Source organism: Rhinatrema bivittatum, chromosome 10 (assembly GCF_901001135.1).
Source record: "Rhinatrema bivittatum chromosome 10, aRhiBiv1.1, whole genome shotgun sequence".
NCBI classification, from domain to species: domain Eukaryota; kingdom Metazoa; phylum Chordata; class Amphibia; order Gymnophiona; family Rhinatrematidae; genus Rhinatrema; species Rhinatrema bivittatum.
The window spans coordinates 98405714-98426847 of NC_042624.1; the positions used below are offsets into that span (position 1 = coordinate 98405714).

General features: G+C 42.7%; 1 protein-coding gene across 2 annotated transcripts in view; it reads left to right on the top strand.

The window, feature by feature from the left end:
- The first annotated feature begins 3315 nt into the window (after nucleotides 1-3315).
- Nucleotides 3316-21134, top strand: part of DEPDC1 (DEP domain containing 1) — a 55801-nt gene continuing 37982 nt past the window's right edge. Inside the window, exons 1-3 of one of the 2 annotated variants that reach the window (XM_029618599.1) lie at nucleotides 3316-3655; nucleotides 10520-10785; nucleotides 16718-16877. In XM_029618599.1, coding sequence (XP_029474459.1) covers nucleotides 3521-3655; nucleotides 10520-10785; nucleotides 16718-16877 — 561 coding nt within the window. In that variant the 5' untranslated portion in view covers nucleotides 3316-3520. The remainder of the gene's footprint in view (nucleotides 3656-10519; nucleotides 10786-16717; nucleotides 16878-21134) is intronic. The other variant, XM_029618600.1, reaches the window with a different exon arrangement.

Here is a 21134-nt window from a genome sequence, read left to right on the forward strand (position 1 = left end):
TATGTGTCTGAAATGAGAACTCACATTATCTGTGTAGGAGATGGCTTGTAGAATAGAAGAGAGTCTTTGGAGAGTTTTAGGAACATAGGCCCTCGTGGAGCGAGTACCAGTTCCTATCTGCAATCTATAATAGTAATGCACCAGATAAAGGTATATAATAGCTTCTAATATAGAAGTGAGTTTGAGAAGGGATTTAGGAACTTGGGCCCTCGTGGAGCAAGTACCGGTTCCTATCTGCAATTTACAATAATGACTCACAATTTCCGTACCTGCAATAACGTCTTAGACAGAAGGGAGTCTTCGGAGATTAGGTACATAGGCCCTCGTGGAGCGAGTACCGGTTCCTATCTGTAATAGAACTCACTGTGTTCACGTCTGCGATCGCTTCCAGGTAGTAAGGAGTCTTCTGAGCATTCAGGGACATAGGCCCTTGTGGAGCGGGTACCGGATCCCGTCTTAGCAGTCTGAAATCAAGAAGAGAGAGCGGGGCCCCCGAGGAGCGGGTACTCCTGGATAAGGTGGTGGAGAAAGAGCAGCGGAGAAAGAATTCCCCTTGCTAACTCGATTCGAAGTAGCAAGCAAAGACCTTTTAAGGTGGAAGCAGATGATGTCACTATGGGGGGGACGCCCCCAAGGTTTGCACCCTTGCCAGTACAAACTCTGGAGCGCGCGCGCCCTTATGTCATCAGGAACATGGCGGATCCACAGCGTCAGGCCAGCCCAGGGATTCCAGGAAGTACGGCGAGGAGAAGCTGCGGCAGCATCTGTCCGTCAGACCTGAAGGGAGTCGCCACTTAAGGTAGAGAGGGTGGAGCGAGAGCGAGAACAGGCATGAACGCAACAAGGGCAAACTGCAGCTTTTTAGTTATGGGCTCCCCCCTTTCCTTTTCCTTTAATTATTAGTCTCTGTGTCCCCACTAGGGGGCACCGGAGAACAGAATGTTCCTTTACCTTTAAGGGGCAGGGCAGCATTTGGCTGCCCCATCCCAGTCTATACCCAGAAATAGATCCAGGCTATCTTCTCTCAGCTCTGCCAACTGTCATTCTCTCTTTTGGGAAGAAGATAGTTACAGTTTGGTTTGGATCCTTCCACTCATGCTGACATTAGCTCAAGTAGTCCTCTAAGGACTTTTGGAATCCTTTTTATGAACACCCCACCCCCCACCCCTTTTGTATTAATTTTTAGGCAAGAAAATTTAGAAATTTTAGAGCTATTTTTTTTACATTGAAAAAGTAAACAGATTTCTCTACCAGTGAAACTTGTGTGTGTGAGTCCGCCAATCCCTTCGCCGCATCACTTTCCAGCACAGGCTCGCAAAATGGTGTCATTAGCTCATTTACATAGCCACAGAAACCCTGTCTCAGAATTCCAGTCATGAAATGGAGTCTATTGAAGGCCAAATCAGAACCAGGTTAGTTAAGAGGTGCCCCTGATATAGCCACAATGTTTATTTTGTCACAATGTTAACTTTAATTAGAGTTCTGGAACCCCTTAAACTGAGTCAGGTGAAAATTAATCGGGACTTTGAAACTTATGGGGAGGCTCAGCCAGAGTCCCCTTTCCCAGAATCGCTAATTTTTAATTTAATTCACTGCTTAAATTTCATAAAAATAAAAAAATAAACTCTATTTTTAACTTAAAAGTCATCCCCAAGCCAACGTGAACCCGGAAGCGCCTTCCCGGGTTACTTCCAATTCATGGCGCACATACTTTCCGCTTAGGAGACCTTCCCAGGGGTCCTCATCAAATTCTGCCTTATTAGAGTAGCAGCAGATTCCTCCAGGCTGTCACTGCTAAATAAAAACTAACACCGTCCTGCACCCGAGGATCTCCCTCACAGCTTTCCTCCGATTGCAGCCCCGCCCTCTTGTCAATCAATTCTTTGCCTGACCGACTCCAGCGATCTCATCATCTCGGGCAGTTCAATTCTCCTCACTCTCCGGTCAACTTTTTACCGCCTCTGACTCAGTGATGCCCTGCATGTCTGCCCTCACTCCAGAGACCTCAAACAGCTGACTGCCACAATGATCACAGCTCTGCATAAGAAATCACAGCATTTTATCACCTCCTCTCTTCTGCTGCACCCTGCTGTCAGACTATGCCCCCCCCCTCCCCCCCAGGCAGATAAACAAAAAACAATGCTACTGTATTTTTTTTATTTTTTTTTTTGTACTTGAGCCATGACAGCTTCAGTCGCACAGCACAGCAATCTTCCTTTCAGGAAGATCATGTCAGTTTTTTAAGTTCTTTAAATTTTGTTGCCAGCTCCCTCTGTGTTCTTTCATTTAAAAAAAAAATAAAAATAAAACATACTCCCCTACTTTAATTTTTTCCCCAGGGGTTACAGGAGGTAGATCTTTTTCACTAGATCAAGGGGACCTCTCCTGGCTCATCTTAACTATTCTGATTTGGCCTTCAATGGACTCCATTTCATGATTGGAATTCTGAGACAGGGTTTCTGTGTCTATGTAAATGAGCTCATGACACCATTTTCACCTGGGACTCAAGAGTCCCAGGCTAACCCCCTTCCTAGCCTTCCTTAGGACATTATTTTCGAGCTTTTGGTTAAATTTCACCCCACACCTCCTGATTTATGGGCAAGCGAGGAGGAGGAGGTTTCTGTACCAGAGGGATGCCCTGGTCAACTTTCTCCTGTCCGCTGCCAGGCAATCAGTCTGGCGGTTGAGGCAGAGGAGGTTGGCTGGGGACAGTCCCCTGGGACTGCGAGGCTCTCTTCTGAAGCATGATAGCGCCGGGATCAAAGCGGAGCACTTTTGCGCTGTCTGCTTGCCAGGTGGAGGAATTCGCCTGCCAGTGGACAGGGTGCTCTACTCCCCTCCCCTGTCTCCCCAGTTTCAGTTAATCCTGAATGTTTGAGTTCTTTTACTTTTGTATTAATTTATTTTGTGCACTTTTGGGTGCCCCCTACCCTCCACTAAATAGTGGAGTGGTGGTCGTCCCTTCCCTAACCCCTCCATCCAACTCCCTGAAGAAGGACCCCCCTTCCCCAATTTCTCCCCTGTAAGAAATGGTCCGCACCCACCAAAATGTGGATAAGGGCCACCCCCCAGGTTGTGGGTGAGGGGAACAAGCGGTGGCTGGGGAAATCAAGAGGCAGGCGGGAGGCAGAGAACAGAGAGGCATGGCCGTGCTGCTCCTGAGCCGCAGGGCAACCTGCAGCTTTTGGTTTCAAGGCTCCCCCTCCCTTCTTTCCACCTCTATATTAGTCCCCAGGAAGGGGGGCACCAGAGCATAACTCTTCTCCTTTAAAGGGCGCCCCACCCCCGCCCAGCCTTGAAAATAGGCTCCTCTGGGGGAAGGGAACGCCTGCTTTCCAATCACGTGCAGGCTCTCTCTGCCAATCAATTCCTCCTCAGCCCTCGAGCTCTCCTTTCAAACCAGGCAGGAAGCCGGCGGAGCCCAGACGGTTAGGAGCACGGTTTCTGCCTGTGCACTGGCGTATGGCTCCTGCGGTGGTGGTGGTTCCCTCTGCCCCAGGGTTCTCTCTCTTCGACGAGGATGGAAAGTCGCTCGATTACCCCGGGGCCCTACCGAGCTACAAGGCTGGTAAGAGACGGTTTTTGTCCCGCGCCCCTCGTCCCGGCTGCGGTTTTAGACGAGCCGCGGTGGACAGGAGGAGACCCAAGCTGTCAGGTCAGTCCGCGAGAATGGCGTTGGCTGGTCCCGGGGTGGGAGGGCTCCGCCGGCCCAACTCCCTCTTTCTGTCAGGACTTTGAAAATTCTTGTCTTAATTAAAAATAATACAAATATGAAAAGAGGAGGAGGGTTTTTAATGGCTTTCATAAAATTTGAGGGCTCCCAAGGCAAATTGTAAATGGAGCCTTGTTCTGGCTCTTGCACAGAGCTCCAGATGCAAAAAGCAGTTGTGTGGCTGGTTATCTGACCTCTGGCAGGTCAGTTTAGTGAGGCAGTGTGGGATTTCCGGTGGGTAGCTGGAGTCAGAATAGAAAAAAAGGATCGTAGGAGTGTTGCAAAATAAATATTTGCTGTGACTACAACAGGCTGGTGTGTTGGTACTTAAGCGTGTTTTCCTTAGGTGATATGACTAAAGAGGCTGAATTTCTGTTTGGGGACTCGTTTCTCTTTAGAAATTTAGGAGGAGGTGGGGGCATGGCATACATTTTGAAGGTGTAGGTGGGTATAGCTTGACAAACATTCTATAGCTGGCATAGCAAGTTTGTTTGCTGGTAGGCAGCAGGATGAATCGGCCATAATGTGTGGGGTAATGACATCTGATGGTGTCATAGCCGTTCAGCCATTCTTCCTGTGCATGCTATGCAGGCACTAACAAGATCTCGACTTGTGGGAGGGCCTATGCCGATGTATTGTGGCTCAGGACCTGGCTGACTTGAGCAGGATGCGGGACTGCCAATACTTGAATGTAATCCACTTTGAAGCATTTGAAAGGTAGAATATAAATAAAATATTTAACAATAAGTCTACTCCTCAGCATCCTCTACTGAGATTCTCAGGTTGGTGGAATATAAATTGGTTTAAATAAATAACCGGGCCAAATGCTCACGCCTTTTGGTTGGACTGCAGTGGGTGGATGCTCTCCCTCTCCGCTTGAGAATTTCTTGTGATACAGGGATACCCTGAAATACATAGGTGGATTCACTATCTGTCACAGAAGCCCACAGCCTATATCAACTGGCTTGAGCTTGAGAGATGGTCGAAGCTCACCTGAGGTCACAGGGGTTTGCTGCAACTGGTATCTTACTATGGAAGGGTCTTAGTGGTGAATCAGCTGGTGAGCAGCATGGTGTGGCACAGTCTCTCCACTTTGAGCCTGATGATGGAATTTCTCACCTGTATCCAGAAAAAGCTGCTAGTGTTTTTTCTGAGCAAACCAGAAACACCAGGTATCTGCTGGAGTTCAGAATCTCTCAAGAGAAGGTGGCTAAAGGTTAATGTGTCTGCAGAGACAGGTACACATCTTCTGGTTCCAAGACCTGCAGAGTTTTCTGCATGCAGACTCCACTCTACAATGGCACCTGCTGGCCACCCACTTTTCCCACGATCTGGGTGATCTGGTATTATTTGTCATTAAAGCGAGAGGATACGCCCACTGCCTCTCCCCCTTCTGCACTCTCAGCTGTGCACTCCAATCATGATATTTTGAAATCGTTCAAAGACTTTTATGCACATCTTGTATACTTCTGATGGATATAATAGTGTTAAATGTCAGGAATTTCTAAAAAAAAACCCAAAACAAACAAACAAACTTGGGGCTGAAAACCTTTTGAGGAGAAACATCTTCAAAGGTTGAATAGGTCTATCAGCACTGGAGAAATTTTAATGGGAATCCAGAAGGCTAAATTCTTGAAGATCCCTGGGCCTGATGGGTTTAATGCAGAGTTCTATAAAATATTAGCAGACCAACTTGTTCCCTTGCTAAGAATGTTTGCTATTGTAGTACTGAGCATCTTCACGTAGATAAGCAGCTGAATTAGCCATGCTGTCTGGGTATGTCTTCCATGCCACTAGGTGGCGGAGCTCTCTACAGCAAAGTCTTTCAGCCGGGTGCTCCCTCTTATATTCTCTCTGATTCACCTCGAGCTAGGCAGTTGGCACGCGGAGCTCTGCTCTCCTGTGAGAAACTTTCTTCAGTAAAAAAAAAAAAAGAAAAACAAAAGAAACCAGTGGGAAAAAACAGCAGCACTTCTTGAATTCAATAACAGAATGCCACGTCCTGGTTTCAAATTTTGTTCTTGTGGCAAAATTGTGGGCCACAAATTCTGTTACTTGTGTCTGGGTCCTTCCCATGACCAAGTAAATTGAGGACTGCAGACGTATGTCCCCGCGAGCCCACAGTCAGCAGGCAGCCAGGATACAGGATCTTCAAGTCAGGACTTTGGGTTCCTTTATAGGAGAGTGAGATGAAGGGATCATGGAAAAGAAATTGGAGAGTTCTGGGGGGGGGCGGGGGGGAATGTAATCATTATGCTCCAAAGGATTAATAAGGGGGTGATCCCAAAGATTTTCCTTTAAAGGCTGGGAGTTGGTCCCATTATGCCTCATACATAATATACATTTGAGGAAAAGGTGCTAGACTGACTTAGTCCCATAAATTCTGATGTATTTAGTATTTTACAATTTATTGTAACCTTTGGTGTACATAAAATGATGGAAATAACCTTAACAGGGAAATCTTTATCTTCCCCAAATTTATTTAGTGGGTTCTTAGATTAGGTCATGTAGCTGGGGAAGTGGACCTTTATAAAGACAGCAGGTATGGAAAATAACTACTCTTTTCTCTCTGATTGGAAAGAGGCATCCATTATACCTCCATGAACTCCGGCTCTAAGTTGCCTCCTAGTGCTGGGTAAAATAAAGCATAGCAGATATCACTTAATTTCAACTCTTTAACTTTCTATCTGGGTTCTCCAGTCAGCAATTATGTACATAGATCTGCATAGGGTAAAATTATGTAAATGTAGGTGTGTATTTTCCAGCTAATTAGCAGTTCTGTGGGAGTACCAAAAAGCAGGGTTTTTCGGTACCTTTTTCAGTTGAATGATTATAGATGCATTTGTGTAGTTTGAGTCATTCGTGTGGAAAAGGCTTTCGTCCATTCCACAGGATTCTGCTACCCATTCATCTCGTCGGCCTCCAAGAAAGGAATCTAGACGACCCTTCTATCGACAGAGGCGTTATTACCCTCCAGTATCAAGGGGCAGATCTTCTAGGCCGCAGCAAAGAGCTCAGCCCAGACAGCCTAGGGCAGCTAGGCCTCAACCCCCGCCGCAGACGGGACCGGCTGCAGGCTTTTGAGGCCTTTCCCAGGGACCAAAGCCAACTCTTCAATCCTCATCCAGGGCTTCCGGTAGGAGGTAGAGTATCCTCCTTTTACCACCATTGGAAACAAATAACAGACCAATGGGTACTTACAATAATATCTCGAGGATACTGTGTCAATTCCAACAGATTCTCCTCCAAAATATTTTCCATTAAGTGAAAATCACATAATTCACCTACAAGTAGAATTATCCACCCTTCTGAGAACCAGAGCGGTAGAGCCGGTGCCTCGGACTCAGCAGGGCAGAGGATTCTATTCCCGTTATTTCCTCATTCCAAAGAAAACCGGAGGCCTACGTCCCATCCTAGACCTCAGAAATCTCAACAAATTTCTGAAAGAGAAGTTCAGGATGGCTTCTCTAGGCACCATGCTTCCACTTCTTCAAACAGGAGATTGGCTTTGTTCTCTGGATTTGCAAGATGCTTATGCTCACATTCCAATATTCCCTCCTCATCACAAGTATCTGTGCTTCATGGTAGGTCATCAACATTTCCAGTACAGAGTACTACCATTCGAACTTGCCTCTGCTCCCAGAGTATTCACAAAATGTCTGGCAGTAATAGCACACTTACACAAGGAAAGTGTCCAAGTCTTCCCCTATCTAGACGACTGGCTCATCAGTAGTCAATCTCAAGGAGCTCTAGCTTCTCTGTCTAACAATTACTCTACTTCACTCCATGGGCTTTCTCATCAATTATCAAGTCCTATCTCATTCCATCTCATCTACTTCAATTCATCAGAGCAGAATTGAACACCATCTTCTCAAAAGCTTTTCTACCAGAGGATCGGGCAGACACACTTTCCCTATTGGCAAACTTGCTACACTCAAACAGCTCATCAGTTTCTAACCTTACAAAGTCACATGGCCTCCACAGTTCATGTCACTCCTATGGCACGGCTCGCCATGAGAGTAACCCAATGGACATTAAGATCACAATGGATCCAAGCCATTCAACCACTGTATTCTCCAATTCAAGTAACCCACCAACTACGTTCATCTCTACTTTGGTGGGCGAACAAGGACAATTTCCGCAAGGGCCTACCCTTCCAACAACAGGTCCCATAGATAACGTTAACTACAGATGCATCCACCTGGGGCTGGGGAGCTCACATAGACAATCTCCAGACCCAAGGTACTTGGACAAAATTCGATGCAACATTTCAAATCAATTTCCTGGAACTTCGAGCTATACGTTATGCTCTGCATGTGTTCAAGGACTGCCTTTCACACAAGACTATTCTGATTGAAACGGACAATACAGTAGCCAGTGGTCCTGAACAAACAGGGAGGTACGGGCTCATATCTCCTTTGTCAAGAAGCCGCTCAGATTTGGGACTGGGCTCTAACACATTCCATGTTTCTCCGGGCCACTTATTTAGCGGGCATCCACAACATAGTTGCAGACCGCCTCAGTCGTCGGTTCTAACCACACGAGTGGTCCCTGGATCACTCAGTAGCAACTAGGATATTCCAACGTTGGGGACAACCAACAATGGACCTCTTTGCATCACACCTGAATCACAAAGTGGACAGATTCTGTGTTCTACACAAAGAGAAAAACCAGCCAGCCAAGGATACTTTTGCTCGCCCTTGGAACTCAGGCCTTCTATACGCGTATCCTCGGATACCTCTCATAACCAAAACTCTAGTGGAGCTACAGCAGGACAAGGGGTCCATGATACTCATAGCCCCATATTGGCCTCGACAAGTATGGTTTCCCATACTTCTAGACCTCTCGATCAGGGATCCAATTCACCTGGGTGTAGCTCCCACTCTCATAACTCAGGCTGTCGGTTGCACCATCCCAACCTTCAATCCCTATCCCTGACAGCATGGATGTTGAAAGCTTGATTTTTACAACCACTTAATCTTTCAACCAATGTATCTCAAGTGCTTAAAGCTTCACATAAACCTTCCACACGAAAGAACTATTCTTTGAAATGGAAAAGATTTACTTTGTGGTGCAGGGAAAAGAGTATCTATCCTTTCTCCTGCCCCACAACTTCTCTACTAGACTACTTATGTCATCTTTCAGACTCTGGTCTACAGACTTCATCTGTTTAGAGCACATTTAAGTACAATCTCAGCTTACCATAACAAGATGGGAGATGCACCAATATCCACACATCCTCTTGTCAGTAGATTTATGAGAGGTTTAATTCACCTTAAACCACCAATTCGGCCACCAGTCACAGAATGGGACCCGAATCTGGTCTTAAGGCTCATGCATTCTCCCTTTGAACTCATGAATCCTGTGATGTTAAATTTCTCACATGGAAGACTATCTTCCTCATAGCCATTACATTGGCTAGAAGGGTTAGCGAGTTACAAGCACTTGTCATGTATTCACCTTATACAAAATTCCTACATGACTGAGTGGTTCTCCATACACATCCAAAATTCCTCCCCAAGGTAGTTACGGAATTCCACTTGAACCAATCCATAGTTTTACCCACATTCTTTCCAAGGCCTCATTCTCACCAAGGAAAACAGACTTTACATACCTTGGACTGTAAGCGTGTGCTAGCATTTTACTTAGACCGCACTGTAGTCCATAAGAAATCCACTCAGCTCTTTGTATCTTATGATCCAAACAAACCGGGTAAAGCAGTGGGTAAACATACTCTATCCAACTGGCTAGCAGATTGCATACAGTTTTGCTATGAAAAAGCAGGCCTTCCTCTCCAAGGGTGAGTAAAAGCACATTCAGTGAGAGCGACGTTAACCTCAGTAGCACACTATTGTTCAGTGCCAATCCTTGACATATGTAAAGCAGCAACATGGAGTTCTCTTCACACCTTTGCAGCTCATTACTGTTTAGATATAGGATTCAGCATATGGACAATCTGTCTTAAAGAACTTGTTTCCAGTTTAATCCCAATTCCTTCTACATCCAACCTGCTGTGATCTTCGGCTGCCTCATTTTCACCAACAATACTTCAGTGTTGCTTCACTACAAAATGACCCGGCCTCTAGCTTGCTTATCACCCACATGTGAGGACTAGCATCCTGCTTGTCCTGGGATAAAGCAAAATTGCTTACCTTGTAATAAGTGTTATCCCAGGACATCAGGATGTAGTCCTCAACGAAACCCACCCGCCACACCGCGGAGTTGGGTCAGATACGGTTTATTTTATTTTTGCTAAAGCTTATTTGCTAAAGCTTATTGCTACATACGAGACTGAAGAGAGACCCCTGTGGCAGAGAATATCATGGCATGCTGGGCAGGGCCAGTCAAAGTTTCTAGAAACTTTGACAGAGTTTTCCACAATAGGGCAAAAAAGTCTTGTTCATTAGAAATATCAGTTTTGTAATTGGTTGCAGCCATATTATAATAACCAAACTAATATTGTAAAAACTTTCTTAAGAATAGTTTCAAAAGTGAACTTTCTATTTGATTTAAAGTGTGCACAATTCAATAAAAATCTGCATAAATGTAAATTTTTTAAATGTGAATTCAGCTGCATTGATCTTGAACTGAGGACTGATCTAACCTGTGTTTTTCTTTTTTCCATTTAAAGTTTTTTTTATTTATTACCATCAGTATATGGAACAGGCAAAAAAGCTCACATAATAAAAAATTAAACAGAATAGTATGATAGTATTATACAGATTACTGTACCCAACCCCCCTCACAAATATCCAGTCTGGCGGTAAGCCTTGATATCATATCCTGAAACCTTTTTTTTTTTTATAGTGGAATGAAATAACAAAATACTTTCGAGCAGGAATGCCACTAAGGAAACACAGACAACATTTAAAAAGCTATGGAAACTGTTTTACTGCCTGTGAAGCTATTGACTGGCTTCATCAGCTCCTGAGAAACAACAGCAATTTTGGCCCAGAAGTTACCAGACAGCAAACTATCCAATTGCTAAGAAAGCTTCTGAAGAACCATGTCATTGAAGATGTAAAAGGTAGATGGGGATCAGAAAATCTTGATGACAATGGACAACTATTCAGGTACTGTACAAATGTTGAACAATATTTTAGCAATATTTACTGGTGCCAATTAATGACATGGCACACAATACATTTTGGTGGTGGTCACCTGGTCATTAATGAAAGCAAAGTGCCTGACTCAAAGTTCCCATGTTACTGAATAAGCTGTTTAAGATTTATTTTTTTTTTAATCCTTCCTTGTAGACTTATTTTGTCAGCAGACTAGTTAGCATGGATAATTGGCATTTTGTGCTCATGAGTGCCTGCTACTCCCATCAGTTAATATTGTTTACGTTGAATGTTAACTACATTCCCACCATGACACTAAATACTATTTACTGACTGTTGTTCCTGCCTAATACAAATTAAACTATTTTTCTGTCTATTATTCTCACCAGGAATCAGAACATATTGATTCTGGTGGTCAGAGTGTAATAGACCAGCAGTACACACAAAGCAGTGTCACTTCTGTTATTCAGGAAGACTGTGCTTACAAAGGTCCAGGAGCAAGAGTTCTTGAATGGATCTAGATACATTCCTTCTGCTGCTGCTCTGCAGTCGCATCTCCAATAGCTCAGTTAGGATCTGTGATCATAAATGCTGGTTTTGCATTTATTTTTTTTTTTGGCAGGGCTGGGGCCTAAAGTAATACTAGTAGTTTGGGTCTGTGGACATTTTCTCAGCAGACTTGTAAATCTGAGTAGGAGCTGAGTGCCTACCTGCATTCTTTTTGCCTTTAAAGAAATAGTTTAACTTGCAAGAGACCAACAAGAACCAAACTAGGTGCTTTCAATACAAAATGCAATATCTCCTATGCCTATTGTAAAGTCTAAGTTGATTGTTTATAAACTCAATAGCTTAACCTTTAACCAAATGTTAGCCAGCCAGAGAAGGCTTATGAAACCAATCTTTCTGAAAATCTACTAAAGTACTTACTTTTCCCCACAACTTTAATTCCTCAGCAGTTTGCTTATATCTTTCAAAAGTAAGGTAAACCAGTTTTCCCCCACCATATCCTACTGTGCATATGAATTGCCTGGAGCTTTACCTGCCAACCTAGTTAACCCTGCAGCTCCCAGTGTCCTTACAAGTGCTGAAATTGCCATAACAATTGTAATGCATTATACTACAGCAGAAATCAGACATAAATAAAAACCAGATTGCAAGCTACACTTTCTCATGTATATGTTCCTCTAATAATCCTTCAGCCTCACCAGCAGGGCAAGGGCTTTAAACCATAGGCTAACTGGCACTGTTAAATTTCCTTGTATAGCTTAAATTCACAATCACTTTTAATAAGTTCTCCTTAAGTAAAAATAGTCTACAATGGGCATCACCAAAGTAGATAGTGCATTTGACCAAAAAGAAATCTTATGCACAAGAGGAAGTCAGCTCATAAGCCTAAGAGCCTGACTTAATTTGTGATTGAATTGGTCATTCTTAAATACAGTTTTGCCCAGTAATTAAAACACTCCTTTGATTTAGAGTCACATGATTAAAGGAAACATTTGCTTTCTTCTATCATTCCACAGAGCCCTGGGAAACTAACCTTGATTTTATAACTCTTCATTGTTTTGCCTAAAACTACAAAGAGATGTTTTTCTGTTATCTAAGTGTGAGACAGCAGTGCCCTTAATTTACAAGCAAGCAGTGCCCCTTGGACCCCTTTTGGTGAATTTCCACTAAACAGATGGCCCTAATAAATTGTATTATCACAGTAGACTGTACAATGCATCCATTATCCTCTCTGTAAGAAATATTTCCTTAAATTACTCTTTTGTATGACCCCTTGTTCTAGAGCTTCCTTTCCTTTGAAAGAGGCCCACCACCTATGCATGGAAACCTTGAAGGTATTTAAATGTCTGTCATATTTCCCTTGTCCTGCCTTTCCTGTAGGGTACACATGCTTAGATCTTTGCCCCATATGCTCTAGAATAAAGACCACCGATCATTTTGGTAGCTACCCTCTGGACTAACTCATCCAGTTTATATCCTTTTTTTGAAGATGCAGTCTCCAGAATTGTATACAGTGCTCCAAATGAGGTCTCAGCGGGGATCTTTATATGGGCAATATCACTTTTTTTTTTTTTCCTGTTGACCATTCCTCTCCCTATGCAGCCAAGCATTTTTCTGGCTTTTGCTATCACCTTATCTACCTGTTTGGTACCTTAAAATCATCAGATTATGATCATCCCTAGATCCTGCTATTCTTTAATGCTTAGAATTTTGCCCCCGCTATTGTACTTCTCCCTTGACTTTTGCTTCCTAAATGCATAGTTCTCCATATTTTTTTTTTTAGCTTTTAAATCTTAGCTGCTAGATCCTAGACTACTCAAACTTCACTATATCCCTCCATGTTTTCCGTAACTTCCTGGCTATCCTGTTCTTATGTTTGTCTCTTTGCAATGATACCATTCTCAATAATACTTCCATGATGTCTTATGAAAATGTTGAAAAGAATCTGTCTAAGGACTGATACTTGCAGCACACGGCTAGGTATGCCTCTCTCTCCTCAGTGAACTCCATTTACAACTTCCCTTTGCCTCTACTGAGTCTGTTTCTAACCCAGTCTGTCACTTTAGGGCCTATATCAAGGGAACTCATTTTCTTTGTCATCAATGGAGGAGCCATGCCAAAAGCCTTACTGAAATAAAATTATTTATTAAAATATCTGCCTAAACATAAATGTGCTAGGCAAAGAGTACACTATATCTAGCACACTCCTCTGATCCAACTCTCTGGTCACACAGTCAGAAATTGATAATATTTGTCTGACAAGACCTACAGTACCTCTGAGCTATGCTGCCTTGGATCCTGTAATTCATTGGATTCTAGAGACTGCACTATCCTATGTTTAGCAGCAATTCCATTAATTTGTTCACCACAGAGGTAAGACTAACCAGCCTGTAGTTCCTTCTCCTTACTTCCATTTCTTGTGATTTTGATCCTGAAAAGACTGAGTAATTCTGGGTCTGACACTCTAAAAATGGGAGTCCTTGCTATCCCTTATTTTGGCAATCTGATCAGATTTTTCTGGACCAATATTAGTATCATGAAGAGTATCCTTGGCCTGCTCTGGTAAGTTTCCCTGTCTTCTACACTGTACTGTGAAAAGTGCTATATTTTACTTCTTGCACATTGGACCCATCAATGTTTTGTTGCCAATGAGAGTGGCACCTGCAATAGTGCCTCTTTAATTTGCTCTTCCTTAACAGAAGGTGAGTGTGGTTTTGGGGTGTCATTTTTTTTATTTTAGATTGATCCAAACCCAGTGCTAGTTTGGCGGGCTGAAGAGAGTATACCCACTTCTGACTTATAAGATGGCCAGCTTGTAAAGGGCCTTAAGGGATGTAAGTGGCTAATAGAGGACAACTACCCTTTGAGTGCATCCTTTTTACATTTCTCAAGACAGTGTCTCCAAATGGGTTTGTCTTGCACATATCTAGATAGAAATGAACCTAATTTGTAAGCCAGAGTATATTAATCACTCATATTTACTGGTAATGTCCTTAATACTTACTTTGGGCAAAAGAGAGCTGCCTCTAAAAGTTATAGGACGTAATATGTATGGACAACATATGGTGTGCTTGGAAATTCTTTTTAATCAGGCCACTTGTGCCCAATATGATTGGGACTGTTTCTGTATCTTCCATATTTTCTTGGTCTTAGATTGCATCCCTTGGTACTTAAGGATCTTCACTTTCTAAATGCAATCCACAGAATGGTGACAAACACCTCTATCATAAATGTCATTCTTGCAATTTTTATTCTTTACCACATTGTCCTGTTTTTTTCTACCATTAATCTTATTAATGGGAATGTCCCAGGTAATCACAAATGCTTCGTTCAATTCTGTCAGGGTTATGATAGCACTGTTTTTCTAGTACAACGTATTAACGTTTCTACCACTTTCCAATGAATGAGCCCTGCTACCTTGTGCCTTTCTATATTCCAAACCTTCTAATATCAGTGTATTGCATCCCATGATGAGATGTAACTGTTTTTCCACTTCTGTTTTAGATAATTTGCATTTGTCTGTTTTTCTATGCTGGCTGTGAACCAACTTGTCCATAGTCCACTATTCTCCGCTGCCACTCTAATTCTTAGACTTGCATTCACCTCTTAGCCACTGCTGTGTCAATCTTCATCTGTGGGTTTTTTAATTAACTCTTTGTACTTCCCATTGTATTTGTGCTTCTACTAGTTTATTTCTTGTTGGGTGGTATCTGTCTGGACTAGAATAACAAATTCTATGGTGCATGAAAATCAGAGCCAAGATGGAATATATCAGATCTGGAGTCTCCAGACAAAATCCTTGCTCCAGAAGTCTAGACAGAGGTATGGCTCTCAAGATGGCAGGAAGTAAACATAATGAATCTCCTTTGGAATTTTGCAGCTCTATCCCATCTGGAATGTTGCTGGGGCTCGATGCTACAGTTGTGTCAACTTCAGTTGAATTGCAGCTCAATGCCCCAACTTGTGCATCAACAGCACTGGGTCCTGGTGTGTCAGTAGCACTGAACTTGATCTGTACTTCAATACTGCCTATTTGCTGCCAGTTCTTATGTATGGCACTTTTTATGTGCTGATCAGACCTGCAGGGCCTTTAAGGGGCTTATAAACCCTTGCACCTAGGGCTTCTGTACATTACTCAACCCCAGTGAGGCAGTGAATCCAGAGATCTGCCATAGGAGGGGTGGGGGGGCTTTGCTCGGAGCTCCTGCTCAATTCTGCACAAAGGAAACCTGAAGAGGTCCCACTCTGAGAGGAGGAAGAACTCTGGATTTTCATCAAAATGCCCAGCTCCATTCTCCAGGCCCTAGGCCTCTGGGTCCTCAGACATCTGGACACAATGGTAGCAATTAGGTACATGGTGGTATGGTCCCAGACACTGGTAACTGATGTGGCTATCCGTAATAGACATCTTCCTACCATACACGCAATCTTTGAAGCCTCTAGGTACGGTCATCATAGTCTTCCTTCTTTTTAGCTCTAAAAAGTGCTTTTGAGGGCCTGTTGAGGCATCTCAACTGTTTTAAAGAAAAGCTAAAGGTACTAAAACGTGGACGAAAGAGAGAGGTACAAGTCTGTATAGGAGCTTGGATGAAAAGACTAAGGGGCTCATGAGGCAGTACCCGCACAGGAACTCCTACACATGCTCATATAGCAAAAGCTTTGAGCTAGGAGAAAAGGGTCCATTTGACACTAATGGATGATATCACCAGCAAATCATGATTAATTCAACTCTTCGTGTTGATGGAGAATCCAGGGGAGATCTGCATAAGGTCATGATTTTGATATTGTCAGCTATTTAAAGTGCTTTTAAAATGCAGTTCTTGTTAATTACTGCTTAAGTTCCTTGTGTGGCTTTTTTTTTTTTTTTTATCATCTGCAGGAATTATCATGGGTAACCTGAAAATTGATTTGGTCTCTAATTTTCATCAAGTGGCCAGGTGAACACCAGACTTGGGGATTTCTCTTTCTGATTACCTGTTATTGCAGTCCATAACAGTTAAATGTTTATCTGAAAATTGTCAGGTTTACTAGTTGGAGATTTACAATTTTTTTTTTTTTAGTTTAATTTTTAGGTTAAAGGAGTTGGATGGGGTTTTTTGGGGTATTTAATGTATTACTCCGTAGTTCGTGTCAGGGTGATGCAGAGGCCACTCACCTTGACTTATGCTGGTTATGTTCATGTTTCATACAGATTTAAATATAAATTTAATTTTTATTGAAGTTTAAAACATTCCCAATGATAGATTTACAAGAATTTTTTTTTTTTTTATAATGGCTACACAAATATTTTAATTTTTGGTACTACAGCTTCCTGCTGGGAAAGCATAAAGACTAAAAATATGCTTTATGTAGAAATTCAAAAGGGTAGTTTGTTTCTGCTGGAATAGCATGCACTTTTAATTCTTGTTATGCAACTCTTTTTTGTTTTTATACTTAGATTTCCTATAAATTCACCACTCAAAACTGTGCAAAGGCGGCATCCACTGTGGGGAAGAAGCAGCAACAGTGAAAATATTTCTAAAGAGCGAGAGAACACTGTAAAACTGGCATCCTTTTCTAAAAAGACTCCAAAAAAGCATGACCTTTCTGTATCAAAGGTAATTATCTGGTGGTAGCTTTTCTTACATTTGGGTGGATTATTTAACACCTTCAGTATTTTGTCTCCCATTCTAGTACTAATTTTTGCTATTTTGTCTATTAAGTGCTTAGAACCTTTGACCCTACTTGTGAAATTTGACTTAGTGATAGAATGCCTCTGTGGCTACTGCACGGAGCGGCAGTAGCCACAGAGGCATTCACGGAGCAGGATGCCAGTGGTCAGTGTTCACCTTCACAGAGCGGAAGGATGGAGGGCTGCCATCTCCCAAATAATTAAAACAAAAAAAAACCAGGGGTGGGTAAGAGTATGTAAAATTACCAGTGAGGTCATAGGCTATAGGTATTGCCAATTACTAGGCTTGTTCAATATTTGTTAATGTGGCTCATGGAAATGGGGGCTACTACCTGGAGATAATATCCTTGTTCAGTGTACATACACACGGTTGTGACTCCATCATTGCTCTGGGCTTCAACGGCAAGAGGTAACGTGGAAGAAAAATTACTATTTTTTTTTTTAATTCACAGGGAAGCGAGGTGTAGCTGGGCAGATACTTTACTTTCAATGCATGTCCAGCATAGCTCTCTGCTTCAACTGCAGGGGGAATGAGGAAGAGAGGATCTCTGTGGATTGCATAGTCTGGGTGGGCGGGGGTGTGGCCTGCTTATTGCAGCGGTTACTACTCCTAATTGAGCCGGATATTCACTTGATGCAGTTCCAGCCCTGCTCTCTACATTGATAGTGGGGTGGAGGGGAAATAGAACTAGAGTACTAGAAGCCAAGCATAACAAGTATGAGAGAGAGGAAAGGGGGAAAAAAAATGCATAGCTTGCTGGGCAGACTGAATGGGCCGTTTTGGTCGTCTTCTGCCGTCATTTCTATGTTTCTATTTGGTTTTCATTTAAAAAAAAGTCAGATTTAATCAGTAGGTTGTAATTTTTTCTCATAATTAACCATGCCTTTTTTATGTGGTTTTTTTCTCTATCCCATTTTATTTGTAAACCATACCAGAATGAACTAGGATACATACCCTTGTTCTGGGACATCCCTTTCATTCTACTTTAATATTTTGCTTTTGCCAAATTTAATTAATGTACCATGAATACAAAGTTTGTCTGTTTGATTTAAGATGCATTTTCTATCTAGAAACAGACTGAATTAGCCATTATATGTGGGGGGGTTGTCATCCAGTGGCACCAGACTCGTTTCTCCTAGCTAGTAAAGCTTTGAGCTCTATTGAGCATGTTTGGGAGTTGCCTCGTGAGCCTGTCTTTTTTTTTTTTTTTTTTTTTGTCTGAGCCCAGCATAGACAGGTACTCTCTCTAGTTGTTTTCATTATTTTCTTCAGTTTTCTGCTTTGTTGCACTACATAATAGCACTTTTCAGTGCTACAAAAAGGATCAGAGGAATTCAAATGTATTAAATAAAAATAGACTTTTGCCTCCTCAAAATGGCCAGCAAGAAGAAATCCAGTGAGAAGTTCAAGAACTGCATCCATGGTAAGGTGATGTCCCTCAAATGTTATCTTTGCTTTGCTCCAGATCATACCCAGTCAAACTTATTGCTGTGGACAGATGCCCCACATTCTTAGTGCTCCAGGGTACATAGCATTCAGTAACTGCATAAGTCTCTCAGAAGCTGCAATAGATCAATCTTCCATACTGCATTGTCATCTGTGGGAGGAGGATCTACTAAGTTGAGTAGGAGCTCCCCAGGGACTCCCCACCATCACAAATAAAAGCCATGGGATCAAGTGGTGGTGCCAGTTCTGACATTTCTTTGTTGCAGAGTGACTATCTATGCATGTATCAGATGCACCATGCATTGATGTCCAGGAAGCATCGACCTACCATCTCGGGCCCATCAATGAACAATGCGAAAACAAGCATGATTGTCCATCCAAAGCCAATCACTTTGCAACTGATGCATGCATTAACAAAAACATCCTCGCTCTACACTCCATCGAAGCATGTCATGCACAGGGTTGGAGTGGAGGAGTAGCCTAGTGGTTAGAGCAGTGGGCTATAAACTAGGAAATCAGGGTGAGTGCCGCTGTCACTCCTTGTGACTTTGGGCAAGTCAATTTACCCTCCACTGTGGTACAAGCTTAGATTGTAAGCCCTCTGGGGATAGGGAAGTACCTACAGTACCTGGATGTAATCTACTTTGAAGTGCTGTGAAAAGTGGAATATAAATCTAAATTACCTACACTGTTGTATGCAAGTCACTCTAGGCCAGCTGCTGAAGGAATCATCTTACTTTTGCCCTCCAATTACTACAGCCCTAATTCCTTCTAGATTGACAGCGGAGAGTTTATAATTAGTCTTCAGTTCTAATATGCTTCATGCTGTTGCTTTCCTCCAAAAAAAAAAAAATCTCCTATTGAGATGTCCTTGTCCCCAAAGAGGATGTTCCACTGCCTATACTAGGCCAGAGGACACACCAATTGCTCACCCAGATTGTAGGACTAGTGAGAACTTTCTTTACTACTTTATCTAAAGAGATGGAAGGAATAATCCAGCCATTCCTCTCCATTTTCACAGCAATAGCTCAGAATAGTGTCCCAATATCGCCCATCAGGGTAAACACATCATCATCAGAACCCTTGATAAGGGGTTCTTAATCTTCTCACTCAATGGCAGTGTAGTCAAGTTGCTCAGAGGTAGTTCAACAGGGCATTACCCCTCCAAGGCAATCTGAAGGCCCCACCCGTATTCACCTTCATTGGGGTCTTTTGTTAGTAAACCCTCACATTCAGAAGAGGGGTCTACAGGTATATTTTCTAATCCATTTCTGGATACACCTGACCATACATTGCCCTAGGATGCCTGTCAGATTCAAGTTTGTGGAAGAGGTGGGGACAATGCTTAGCATCAAAGAAGTCTTCAGGCCTCTCAGGTATTGGATGCCTCATCAGATCAAACAGCTCTCCCAGTCCACAATATTCTAAACTGATTACAGATGAGATTGTGGGAAACTCCTATCTCTGGAATTCCTACGGCTAGGAAGCTGGATCTCAAATGCAAAGTCTAAAAATCTCTAGGGTACAGAAACCAGCTGCTGCATCCAATCATTGAATCCACCCTGAAAGACTGCTAGACAATGTGGACAAGTCTTCCAAAGCCCTATGCTCACGGCCTATATCTCAACATACCAATTCTATATGGTGCAATATTCTCACCATTGTATTCAAAATCTGAAGGCTTTTCTTCAACCTGGGGAAGATGGGACTTATTATCCACAACTACTTTTTAAGGCGAAAGAGTGCATTCATTACATTCTCCATTCTGTGAGTTTCTCAACTCCATTTCACATACCTCCTCAGCTTCATATGGAGCTCAGGGTGAGCATCATCCAAGATGTACCTGGGAAGTTATGACCTACCTCATCTTGGTGACAAACTAAGAAACAATGTCGTGGTCCAACTTTATCAAGAGTCCTCGAGCACCTTCTACACTTACAAATGGTCATGCTTTCATGGGGCGTCAATTCCAGTCTTTTCAGCAGTACTACCTCTTCTGGCCCAACATAAGCAACTGCTTCTGGTCAAACTCCCAGCACCTGAGCACCATTAGGCTAAGATTACACAACAGGCCCAGCACACACCCGGGCCCAGTTTTTAATCCCTCCGAATTCCGTTGCAGTGGGGAACAAGATCCAAATTTTCTTGGAGGCCTGGCACCATATAACTGAAGATCTCTAGGTCCTCCAAATCATGGAGTCTGGATACTGTTTGCATTTCTCTTGGCTACCATCCCCTCCACACTGCTCAAATCTTGATCTACATCTGTCTCACATGACACTGCTTCACCAACAAACGATAGAATCAGTCCCTGCATCTCAGCATGGACAGAGTTATAATATTTCCTCATCCCCAAGAAATCGGGAGGATTGAGGCTCATTTTGGATCTGAGACCCTTGAGCAAACATCTACATTGAGAGGAATTCAAAATGAATTCCTTCAGCATGATTCTCCTTTACATCTAAAAGCAGGTTGGATATGTGTTCTTGATCTAAAAGATACATATGCTCATATACCAATCCATCATTCCCATTGGCACCACCTTCACTTCAAGGTGGATTCTTCCCACTATCAGTACAAGATACTCCCATGTTTTGCCTTATTGGAAGTTCCAAGATTCTTTACCAAATGCCTTGCAAATAGTAATTTCTGGCACTGCACACCTGCAGCGCCAGAAAATTTTGTTTTTCCTGCATCTGGTCAACTGGCTAATCAAAGCAATCACTTGAATAATTG